Here is a 12,342-nt window from a genome sequence, read left to right as displayed (position 1 = left end):
ATGCCATAGTGATGATATGGGAATGTCAACCAAGAACAAGTCACCCTCTCTAAGTGTGACGTATAACGAGTACAACGAATACATGTGCTTTCAGTCCTCGAGCAAGTAGGAGGTTCCCCTTGTGGAGTGTCCACGAAGCCGGCATGGATGCCATCTTTGTCCAATTGTCTGACTGAGATCAAAGGTCTTGAGAGCTCAGGGACAAGGTAAGGTAAGGGATATGCATTTTTAATTGTCACTTTATTTAAACAATGACAGTTAATACATATTCTCCATGAAGCTTCATTCTTCTTAACTAAAAGAATTGGTGTACCCCAAGGTGGTTTAGTATACCTAATGTGGCCCATACTCAAGTATTCCTTAAGTTGTTTAGCATTCTCATCCTCTTCTAATCGACTAAGTTGATAAGGTGAAATGCTCATAGGAGCAACACTAGGAATGAGTTCAATCTCACATTACGTTTTCGTGGTAAAGCGGCAATTAATTCGGAAGCACGTCTTGAAAATCATCAAAAATAGAATCAAGTAATTGTCGGTCATAATATGGTGAGGGTGTGGCATCAATATTAAATAATAAATTGAAGCGCGAGATCAATTACACACAAATAACTTGATGAACTAGTATACTCACTTAAATATGTTTAAGACACAAGTGAACGAGAAGGAAGTTTGAAACATTGAATAAAATGCTTACAATTATTAAGTTCAAATGTGATTGTGTGATTAACCCAAGCAATGGACAAATGAGGTTTTTTATTAAAAAACCAAGGGTATCCTAAAATGACATCTACGGATTGTAGTTTCATAACATTGTCGCGATGTTTTCAACAATGTGTGAAATCACCCTAAAAGGGGAATAAAATAGTAGTTCAATTAAACCATTATTGTGAAGTCAATTTTGTTCGTCTGAAAATACATTGAATGCAAAGACGTTAAAGAATAAACCGCGATATGGAAGATTCAAAGAAGGTAGGAACTTGAAGGGATATAAAGTTAGTGTTTTTCAAAAGTAGAAAAAGTAGGGAAAAAAAGCAAGGCATAGATATAAAGATCTGGGTAAAGAAAAAAAATCATAACTTCTTAATTCGATATCCAAAATTAAAAAGAATAGATTCATAAGAAAGCTGACAAGGAGAGGTGTCCAAAATATTTTGTTTGCTAAATTTGAGATTACAAAGGAGAAATTGTGATAAAAAGAAAAACGCCTCACATAGACTCAAGCTATTTTTTAGAAAAAAAAGTGCAAGAACAACACAAACAAAAACCTATAAATAAGAGTGTATTCTTAGCACAAAGGGGGGGAGGAGAAGAAGACGTGAAAGCTCTGCCGTTTGAGGGGTGGAAGAATTAGAAGAGGGATATTAACATCGAGAAAAGGCAACAATGTCACCTTCCTTCATAAACTATCTTCCTTATAACAAAATCCATTGTAACTTGAACCTTATTTTATAAAAGACAATCTTTCTTTGTGATTAAGTGTTGTTTTCTTTATATTTGTGTGTTAACCTTCCTCTCATGTGTTCGTTCTTCTTGTGATTAGGGGTTGATTTGGGTTTGCCCATGCACCACTCCTTTTCACAAAGGATTTCAAACATTCATGCTTTGTGTGTAAGCCTTCCTCTCGTGCGTTTGTTCGTCTTGTGACTAGGGGTTTATTCGGCTTGCCCATGCACCTCTCCTTTTCACAAAGAAGTTCGAACTTTCGTGGCTTCTATGTAAGCCTTTCTCTTGTGTGTTTGTTCATCTTGTGACTTGGGGTTGATTTGGACATGCTCATGCACCTCTCCTTTTCACAAAGCATTTGAACATTCATGCCGTGTGTATAAGCCCTAATGCCTTCCGGTCCAAAACCCCGATGGTTCCGCCTCATGATCCGCACATATTGGCGGATTTTCATGACAACCTGAAAGTCAAGCTTCTCCAGATGTGTCTATTTGAATTGGCAACAAACAAACAATGCCATTTTCCATGCGAACTTGCTTTTAGGTGGAGTGGCATTTGTTGCACCAAGTGATCATTAAGAAAATTGTGAGAACTACTGGAATCAAACAAGCAATGTGTTTATGTTCCATTGGTATACCCGAGTGCTCGAAGTAAACCATTAGGTCCAAGTAAATGTGAAGGAAAAGTGAATTCACTTGAACTAAATGGTTGGTATGAACTTCAATAACATCAAAACACTCGTAGATTTGTCTTGAGGAGGTGTGTCCATTGACTTCCTCTCAAGACGACGACATGTATCCTTTGTGTGACCTTACTTCTTGCAATGCGCATAGAAGAGGTTTGGTTTCTTTGAGTCATGGTCAAGAGTGTACTTGATTGCTTACGTTTCCCAATGAAGTTGATATTCAGAGTTCTGACGCACAGGTTTATTGTGGTCTTTCATGGAAGTCCTATGGTACCGAACTACAATGTTGACAACGTCCTTGAAAGTTGTGAGGTCCTTTTCATGGACAATCCAATAGTAATCCCCATTGGGAATACCACTCAAAAGACAACCAATAAACCATTTCTCATCTGTAAGTCTTGATTTTTGGATCTAGGTCCAAGCATGATGTACATAATCGTCGTGAGCAGTAAATGGCTTGCTCGACAATGTGAGCAAGTCTTGCGCTTGTTCAATTTGAGAAGGTGGCTGCAAGAATTGTTTCTTGAAAACATTTAAGAAACCTTCCCAAGTTGTTAGTAAGAAAGCGTCATGTTCTTATTGGCTCCATTTACCTTGATGACATTGTGGGGACAATATGTTGAGAACGATTTTTATGTTAAGTTCATCAAGAAAAATCATGTTTAACTTAGTTGCAGCTTCAGCAAAAAATATTCATACAAAAAACCGCTTTTCTAAGACAAACATACATTGGGTGGATTTCTACAAGTTAATTTGTGACTAAGGAACCACTAACTACATATTGATATGGTTTGGCTGGTGGATTTGTGCAAGATAATTTGTGACTAAGCAACCACTTACTACATATTGATATGGTTTGGCAACAATATATACTAAATTCATTTTCACTCTTTGTTGACAAAGTTGCAATGCATTCTTTTTGGAGTTGCAAATACGGATAATTGGAAATGTGACAATGTCAATGATGTCAACATACATACTTTTAGGAGTTCCTCAAAAGGCAATGTTATCTCGTGTTCAACGATTTTCACACCCTTGAGCTAATTGAATACAAAAACCACAAACTCGATACTCCTTATGCATACATGTGGTCCTACATCTTTAACTTTGCTTTTCCTTACAGTTTTCCTTAACCAATAAAACCCTCGTGTTTGATGTATGACAATATCAAAGCATTTTTTTGAAGTAAAGGCCAACAATACCATATTTATTCTCGCAACAATCTCAAAGGTGTAAAAACCATTCTTTTTGGGAACATGCAACGATAACCATAACATAACAACACAAGCTAATCTATGGCATCGTGTTTGCACATTTCTATGCAATGAATCGTTACAATGCAATCTATAACATCCAAATTGTCAAGTGTAAATGCAATGCTTTCACATTGTATTTTCGCACACAACATCATCGTACACAATGGTCGATGATCCATTGGATTACAAGTTATCAAATGTTTAATGCTCAAAGTCTAACTATAGAATTGCCCTACAGTAACAATCATGTGATTTGCTCAATGTTCGCTGTTAAGAGATTCAATAGATAATACTCAAAAGTAAACCACCATCATGCCAGTTGTTCAATGATGTTTAACATTCAAGGTTTCACCAGATAATTACTCAGGACTAACCTATGGTGCGAGTTGCTTAATGTTTAATGTTCAAAGAATCATCTGTCCTTAGAAAAAAGTGGCGCAACTCTCGTGCTTCTGGAGCACATGCGTCGTTTGAAATTGTGAAGAAAACTTGGTTGATTTGTTCTAAGGACATCTCCTAAATTAAAACATAAAAGAATTATATAAATCCACAAAGTCTTCTCAATGAGGCCGCATAGAATTTATAATTGCAAGGGCATGTACAAGAAATATATCTAGGAGGGGACATGATTCAAAGCCTTGATGAGGGATTCCGCAGAAGTTCTTTGCGTAGGATCTTTCCCGAACTTGATTTTGGGATTGCATCAATAAAGCTTACCTTCCGCACCTTCTTGTATGGAGCAACCTAAAAGTCCCACATAGAAAAAAATGGAAGCCCATGAATTCAATCATCTTCCAAGGAGATTACATAGAACACAATGATTGCAACTCGATATAAGACCTGAGGAGCCACAAATTCAATGACATTTCTCTCTTGCAAGGAGCTCCCCTTTGCTCGGACAACATATGCAAACGGCACTTCCCCGGCATCTTCATCGGGCAGCCTATTAACAAAAAGATACCGTATATAAGTATACACTAATATATACACATTACAAAATGGCTCACATATTCCATTCGGACTTACGGCACCACTGCAACATCTTCAATCTCGGGATGGGTCAAGAGCAATGCCTCGAGCTCAGCCGGTGCAACCTTGGACATAGCAGAGAGTAAAAAAAAAAACATTTTAATTTGATTCTCAACCATCGGAATAATATATTTTTTTGAATTGCGAAATTGGTTCTCTCTCGGTGTCCATCCGAACAACATACAAAATGTCTACTCGATTCCAACATATTTTGAACATGTAGGCGAAGGAACCCCACCCCCACCTCCCCAATGTTTCCTCAACCCCGAGATTTTGAATGGGATTCAATACCTGGAAGCCTTTGTACTTGATGAGCTCCTTCAACCGATCCATGATGTAGATATATCCATCATCATCAATGTACACAAGATCACCAGTGTGGAGCCAACCGTCTTTCTCCAGAATCGAAGCAGTTGCTTTGGGATTGTTTAGATAACCTAGATGTACCCAATTCCAAAGTCACTTAAAATTAATTGTCAAGATTATCTTTCTTGCTTCTTCTTTTTTAGCAACCTAACAGATCCCCAATGTACATATTTGATTTTGGTTATAGAAGTTTTGTTTTTTGTTGGTTTAGTGTTAGAATAAAAGACCTTGCATTACATTGGGTCCTCTAACCCATAATTCCCCTTGCTTGTTGGGAGGCAGTCGCTTGCCTGAGCTGGGATCGACCACCACGGCTTCCATTCCCGCTACTAACGGCCCGACCGTGGCGAAGTTCTTTGCCTCCGTCCTAAGAGGGAAGATGGATATGAGTCCCGCAGTTTCAGTCATTCCATAACCCTAAGTTTTCATGCCATACTCAAGAGAAATGAGAGAAACATCATAACTTCACACGCATGATCTAACGTAGATGGCAGCGACAAAATTTGTATATGCATGAATTTTGTGTATATAAGAAAACTTAGAAGAGTTCATGAAACCGGATTCTTACCTGGCGGACATCGGGGATTTTGAATCGTTTAGATACTTCCTTGACCGTCTCTTTACCGAGAGGGGCGGCACCTGATGTGATCTCGATGACCGAGCTGAGGTCATATTTGAGGGCCAAATCATGCTTGGCGAGCGCGAGCATGATGGGCGGGACGAGGGGGAGGCTGGTGACATGGTAATCCTGGATGGCCTTCAGCATGTCCACGAAATCGAACCTCGGCATGGTCACGATCGTGTTGCCGCGCTGCAATTGGGCGAAGAGGACGACGGAGAGGCCATAGACATGGAAGAATGGGAGGGGGACGAAGAAGGAGAGGTCCTTCTCGCCCAAGAGGACGGCATCCGAGTTGGTCTGGATGGCGCTGGCGATGAGGTTGAGGTGGGAGAGGACGACGGCTTTGGAGAGGCCCGTGGTGCCCGAGGAGTAGAGGAGGGCGGCGGTGTCGGTCTGCCGGATGTGGACGGGCGGGGGGACATGGGCGGCCGAGAGGCGCTCGGCGTCGGACAACAAGCGATGATGATGATGAAGATGATGGTTCACGGCTGGGTTCTTTCCGGAGTCGATGACGAGGATCGGGAGGCTCAAGCCGGAGAGCTTGGGGAGGAGGTCGGGGTGCACGAGGATGAGCTTGGCGCGCGAGTCGTGGGCCTGCCTCGCGATCTCGCCCGGGGTGTACACGGGGTTCACGGTCGTGGCCACGGCTCCGAGCCAGAGAATGGCGAAGAAGAGGACAGGGAAGTGGATTGAGTTGGGGGAGAAGAGGAGGACGACATCGCCGTGGGAGATGCCGAGGGAGGAGAGGGCCCGGGCCGCCGAGAGGATGCAGGAGCGGAGCTGGGAGAAGGTGAGGGAGAGTTGGGAGGAAGGATCGGCTATGGCGATTCGGTGATGGTAGGCCCGCGCAGAGGTGATTTGGAAGAGGAAGGAAGGTATGGTGAGGTCCGGTGGGATGCTCAGCTTCCCTCCTCTTGTGGAGGTGAAGATGAAGGTCTTTGGGTCAAATCCTGCAGCAGCAGCTGAGTTCACCATAGCTGGGCAGAGCTCCCTGGCTCGCTCGCTCGTTGGGGGAGAATTTTGGGGAGGAGTGATAAGTGTGGTAGGCACCAAAAGTGTTAAGTTAAAGTGTCAGAACTTTAAATATTAGAAGCATTAGACGTTATTATAAATAACAAATATATATATATATATATATTCACAGTTTTTTCTGTATTTTCACAGTTTTTTAGCGGGGTAATCATATTTCTGAACTCAAAAATAAAACTGCGAAAATACAGAAAAAACTGTGAATTTACCAATTTCCTATAGATATATATATATATATATATATGGATTATCATATATAAAGAAAAGGGAAAAGTATCAAAATACCCCTGGAAGTTCGTCTATTTACCAGAATACCCCTGAAAGTTCTAAATCTACCAAACTACCCCTATGTCCAAAGAATTACACTTTATAAAGTAATTATACACTCAAATCTACACACCCTATTTACCAAAGATGGAAGAAATGAACCCGAACTAGCCCTATTTACCAAATATTTGAGTGTATAATTACTTTATAAAGTGTAATTTTTTTGACATAGGGGTAGTTTGGTAAATTTAGAACTTCCAGGGGCATTTCGGTAAATAGACGAATTTCCAGGGGTATCCTAATACTTTTCCCTAAAGAAAATAATGTAACCACCTATTAATTAATGTGACCTTTTCTTTTCCAAAAAAATTAATGTGACTTTTTTTGTTCAGCGTGACAAGGTTACAAGTTACAACACATTCATTCATTGTGAGATTTCTTTTATCACAATGAAACGTTCCCACACGACACAAACTTCTCTATTATCTCTTCTACGTATAAAAAATGTAACATCTACCATGAATATAATGCTCTCTCTCTCTCTCTCTCTCTCTCTCTTGTGGACTTCCGCAAAGCCTTTGACACGGTCCCTAGAAAGCGGTTGTTTGATAGGCTTAAGAGCTTGAGGATACCAGATGACATGGTTTGGGCGATCTACGCACTATATGAACAAGTGTCCGGGTGTGTTCGATGCCCAGGCAGCATATCCGATAGTTTCACTAGCACTATTGGTGTAAAACAAGGTTGCCCCTTATCTCCGACTCTTTTTGGGATCTACATTGATGAGATCACAGATTTTATTGCTCGTAAGGGAGGCAATGGAATAGTCCTTGGGGATACACAGGTGCGTATCTTGCTCTATGCAGACGACATAGTTTTGCTCTCTGAATCCGAACACGACCTACAAAGGCACCTTAATGCCTTAGATCACTTTTGCACACAACGAGGATTGGTAGTGAATCTAGGGAAAACTAAAGTCCTTATCGTCCACACGTCGGCCCAAGTTAGAGCTAAGTGTCACCTAACTATCTCCCATAGCCCAGTTGAGGTGGTTGGATCATATGTCTATCTCGAAGTCACTTTCAGTGCCCACTCAGGTAAATTTTCGATGACACAAGCAGCGAAGGATAGACTTACAAGAGGACATGCATCCCTCTCACTCCTCGAGAGACAATGCCACCAAGCATACTTCCAAGAGCCACGAACTAAAGGGTGGCTCTTTGACTCATTAGTGACTCCCTCTCTCATGTATGCATCAGCAGTTTGGGCTCCAGGACTACCATCTTTCATGTGGACGCAATTAGAGAGACCATTGGTGATGATGTTATCACGCCAACTCCAAAGCAAATCGCCAGTCCCACATGACATTATTAGGGCTGAGTTCACTCTACCCCCTATGTTAGTAGAAGCACTTTTTCAACTTGTAGTCTTTATCCACAGGATACATAACTAACCACTTGATAGAATATCCCACCAAGCCTTTAAGGCTTCTCGAGCACTGTATGAGTCTGGCTATACTAGCTCATGGTATGGCATGATGGTGAGTTGGCTTCTTGCCAACAGTCTAGACATTAATAACCTCCCCCCCCTTAAGTACGACCACACGACTGATAACACTTTAATCTCTCATGAGGACCGTAATAAAGTAATACGCCAAGAAATATGGCAAATTTATACTCGGTATAAATGGATCACCCCACTAGAGCCACTCCCATCTAAAATGTCGTACTATAAGGAACACTTTATGCATTTCTCTAAGTTAGGTTTTATCACGCGACCAAAATATCTAGATGTATTCTTACCACATGCACTAAGAGTTGCCATTAGTCAACTTAAAATATCATCTCACCAACTTGAGATTGAGAATGGACGTACTAATGGAGTCCCTAGGGAGGAAAGGATATGTAGGTTATGCCACATAGAGATAGAGGATGAGTACCATTTTACATGCAAATGCCCCACCTATGCTGAGATAAGGGCAAAATATCAAGACATACTTGGTTCCTCTCCCACCCTCCCTAAACTATTAGATACACTAGATATAAAGAAATTAGGTAGATACATCTTAGAATTGAAACAACACAGAGAGAATAAGTTACAAAACGTTGATAATAATGTTACTAATGTTTACCAACATGTAACAAATGAAGTTTTTCAGGAACAGGGGGAGACAATGAATGTCGACACACCTGCACCACTCGGGCTTTTCCTTGATGAAATAGAAAATCAAAGAAGAACCAAACGCCCTTGGATGCCGGGTTTCAAAGCAACTCGACGAGATGTAGAAGCAATAAAGAAAATAAGGGAACGTGAACTACACCGCCTAGAAACCATAGCCATGGCTAGGGCACTCTATGCATCGAGACCATGGGTCACACCCACACCAAAAACTTTTGACCTCCCACTTCTTTTTGAGAGACTTGGGTGGAAATGAGATTAGGCTTAGTGCAAAGTTTTGTACACTACTAGAACTTTCTTAGCTTAAGCTATTTTCTTTTATTTTAGTTTTGATGATTGGATAAACACTCATTTTTGTTGTAACCCAATTGTCTCATGGGCCAAATTTGGCCTTAGAAGACGTTAATATATCTTTCTTTCTCTCTCTCTCTCCATTGCCATGGCGAGAAGTTATGAGCATTTTGTCTGTATCCATCTTTGCCCCACGGCTCCTCAAACACAAGGTAGATTTTGAAGCCCTAAATCAAGTGAAAGGTACATTTTCTCTCTCCCTCTCTCCCTCTCTCCCTCTCTCTCTTCTCGTAGGGTTTGGTCCTACAATGACACACACTCATAAGGCCGCCTCAAAGTTTGGGAGTATGATTGATAATGAACCGAAATCACCAACAAATGTTGATTCCAATGCAATAAACACAATGGACAAAATGCTTATGAGTCACTTGATTTCTCTTCAAGAAACCATAAACCAGCAAGGTGAAGAGATTAGGAATTTAATGAAAGAGAATGATAAGCTCCAAATTATTGCCATTGAGAATGAAATTCTTAAGAAAGTGGTTGCAAAACTTGAGGAAGATATTCAAGAATGTAAAAGAGCTTCTTTCGAAACAAATGAGCGCCTTAATAAGATTGAGTTAAAGGAAACATTAAAAGAAGAAAAATTAGACACAATGAGGCGGGGGATGTAAGTGAGATGAAAAATGTATGTACAACAAAATCATGGGCCGATGTATGTGGTGGGGATGGGGTACCAAAATCATCTAATATGCATGTGATGCATCAAGAGAAGAATATAGAAAGCATAGATACTCGCGAATTGAAAGAGCATTAACGAAGATCAAAGAACATTGTTATCTGAAAATAGTTGGAAAGGCCATTGGTGAATTTTTTAGCATGCATTATGGGATGTCGGATGCGAATGTATATGGGGCACACCGAGTTGAGAAACACGGTGTTACTCGCTTCAGGGAAAGGCTCATTGTATGCACAATGACAAATGATATAAAGCGGCGGATCATACTCGAAAATAGTTGGGTATATACCTCAAAGGTATGCAATGCTTTATGAGTGAAGATCGTACTATCTCACAACAAAATGCCCGTCATAAAGCATATGAAGAAAGATTGAAAAAATAAGGTTAAGGATGTGCTTAAAGATGGAAATGTAGGCAAATAGGGACACGTGACCTATGAGACTAAACCATGCCTTTTACGACTATGTTTTTGGAATTGCAATGGATACCCATGGAATGCAGGATTCGGCATAGAGGAGTTCATCGATGACTCGGATATCACACTTCTTGTTGATACATGGGAGCATGATACTCAAAGGATTCAAGATTTAGAAACCTATAATGTACACTCTTTGATATGGGAGAAAAATCCAAGACAAAGAAGAGGACAAGGAGGGGTGGCATGTTTGATTAAGAAGGAAATAGAGAAATATGTGTCAATCGTAAAAAATGATGAACATAAATGCTACATATGGCTCAAAATAGAAACACCTAATGACTTGCCCGCTTTTGTCATTGGATGTTACATTCCTCATCAAGATTCTAACTTCTATGCTTGTTTGGATAAAGATCAACCTTTTGCAAATCTAGAAGATGATATTGCTTATTTCAAATCCAAAGGGGAAGTTATTGTCTTTGGTGACATGAATGCTCGTACAATAAGTTTCCAACTTGATTCACAAGAATCTTTCATGCCACATATCTCAAGGATGCAAGAGGATATGCAAATGTATAGTTGATCTTCTAGCGATGAAAAAGATCCAGACCAAATTGGGAAACTACTCCTACAAATGTGCAATAGTACAGGATTGCTTATTGCAAATGGTGTTTCCTTATGGCCCAATACTAACAGCTTTACATGTAGAAAACACAATGGAAATAGTGTGATTGACTATGTGCTACTTTCCGAAGGTATTTTGGATCGTACACATAAATTCTCACTCGGGGAATGGACATCGAAATCCGATCATAGGAATTTATGTATTGATCTCAAATGTATGCATAGTTTTGATTGCGAGAAGGTCATTGAAGATAGTAAACAAACGCACTTGAGCATGAATCTTAAGCGAGCGCCCATGTAATCCAAGATGGTTGAGGATCTGTTACAAATGACAAAGACACAGCATGGTGCCATACTAAAATGCAAATGGGAAGCTTTTAAGAATGTCATTCTCTCTTGTACAAACAAATGTTTTTCGACCAACCGCACATCATGGAAATGCACTAAGAAATGTAAGAAAAAATGGTTTGATAAAGAATTCATGAAGCTCGAAAGTGCCTTATGGTTTTGGATGTAGTTAAGGATAAAGAAAATTACCAAAAGCATTTGCATGACTATAAAAGGTGTTAGGAAGCAGGTCCTTCCGGATGGGAAGTAAGAAGAACCGTGTTGATGAGCAACTCCGCTGAGGCCGAAACCGGAAATCGTGGAGATAGCCAACACAGAAGGGCTAAACTTGTAAATAGTCGAAAGGTTACATTGGTATATAAGTACTTACAGCAATCATGCTACTTGAGTGTGTAGTATTGTAAAGTTACTGTTGTCGAGGCCGTGGCCTCTGTAACCGTAAGTGTAAACGAGTGTAAGTGGGAGAGAGTGAGCTCCATAGCCGCCTATTGGCGAAGCAGGATCTCGAGGTCGTTGCCTCTGAGATCTCTGATTGTATTCTTCTTTTCTTTCATAGTGTTCTGTTTCAGAGTTTGTGGACTCCACGTGGTTTTTTCCCAGTTCGGGTTTCCACGTTAAAATCTGTGTCATTATCAATTTCTGTATTCTGTTTCGCACATATACAACCGGTTGTGGCCGGCAACGATTTGAACTACAAACTGGTATCAAAGCAAAACGACACAGAAAAATGCACGATTCATTGGGAGGCATGTTCAAGCTCACCAGCTCCAACTATTCAGTGTGGAAGTCGAAGATGAGGGACATGCTCGTGGTTAAAGATCTTTGGTTGTCGGTTCAGTTCGGGAACAAGAGACTGGACAAAATCGATGCCACGATATGGGAGGTGATGCACATGAAGACAACGGCGTACATACGGTGCTTCATCGACATGAGTCTATACAACAACTTCAATGAAGAGAGCAAGGCTCATGAGCTCTAGGAGAAGATCGGCATTATGTTTCAGAACAAAAATGTTGTTAATCAGGTTTCGGTATTTCGGAAGCTAGTAAGA

At 40.5% G+C, this 12,342-nt stretch overlaps 1 protein-coding gene and 1 pseudogene across 1 annotated transcript; one reads left to right on the top strand and one right to left on the bottom strand.

The window, feature by feature from the left end:
- Positions 1-3,491: 3,491 nt before the first annotated feature.
- Positions 3,492-6,390, bottom strand: LOC147855124 (putative CoA ligase CCL7). Its single transcript, XM_087330212.1, has 6 exons — positions 5,347-6,390; positions 5,006-5,195; positions 4,704-4,849; positions 4,410-4,477; positions 4,224-4,326; positions 3,492-4,127 (listed from the first exon to the last, which is right to left on the bottom strand). Exons 1-6 carry the CDS (start codon positions 6,373-6,375, stop codon positions 4,014-4,016), a joined length of 1,650 nt encoding a protein of 549 aa, XP_087186338.1. The 5' UTR covers positions 6,376-6,390; the 3' UTR covers positions 3,492-4,013.
- Positions 6,391-9,647: 3,257 nt separating this feature from the next.
- Positions 9,648-11,513, top strand: LOC147855123 (uncharacterized; annotated as a pseudogene).
- Positions 11,514-12,342: the final 829 nt, after the last annotated feature.

Source organism: Azolla caroliniana, unplaced genomic scaffold (genome assembly GCF_043228905.1).
Source record: "Azolla caroliniana isolate FFs.n. ecotype wild unplaced genomic scaffold, voAzoCaro1.0.p SCAF_14, whole genome shotgun sequence".
Classification (NCBI taxonomy): Eukaryota; Viridiplantae; Streptophyta; class Polypodiopsida; order Salviniales; family Salviniaceae; genus Azolla; species Azolla caroliniana.
Note: the sequence above shows the minus strand (reverse complement) of the source record. Positions and strands in the feature narration are given on the sequence as shown.

Bases quoted from the DNA above. Each gene is read 5' to 3' on its own strand.
- LOC147855124 (XM_087330212.1), bottom strand. From the start codon at position 6,375: ATGGTGAACTCAGCTGCTGCTGCAGGATTTGACCCAAAGACCTTCATC. The intron at 4,850-5,005 runs GTCTTTTATTCT...GGGTACATCTAG, and splicing joins AGGACCCAATGTAATGCAAG to GTTATCTAAACAATCCCAAA. The intron at 4,128-4,223 runs GTCTTATATCGA...TGGGACTTTTAG, and splicing joins TTGAATTTGTGGCTCCTCAG to GTTGCTCCATACAAGAAGGT.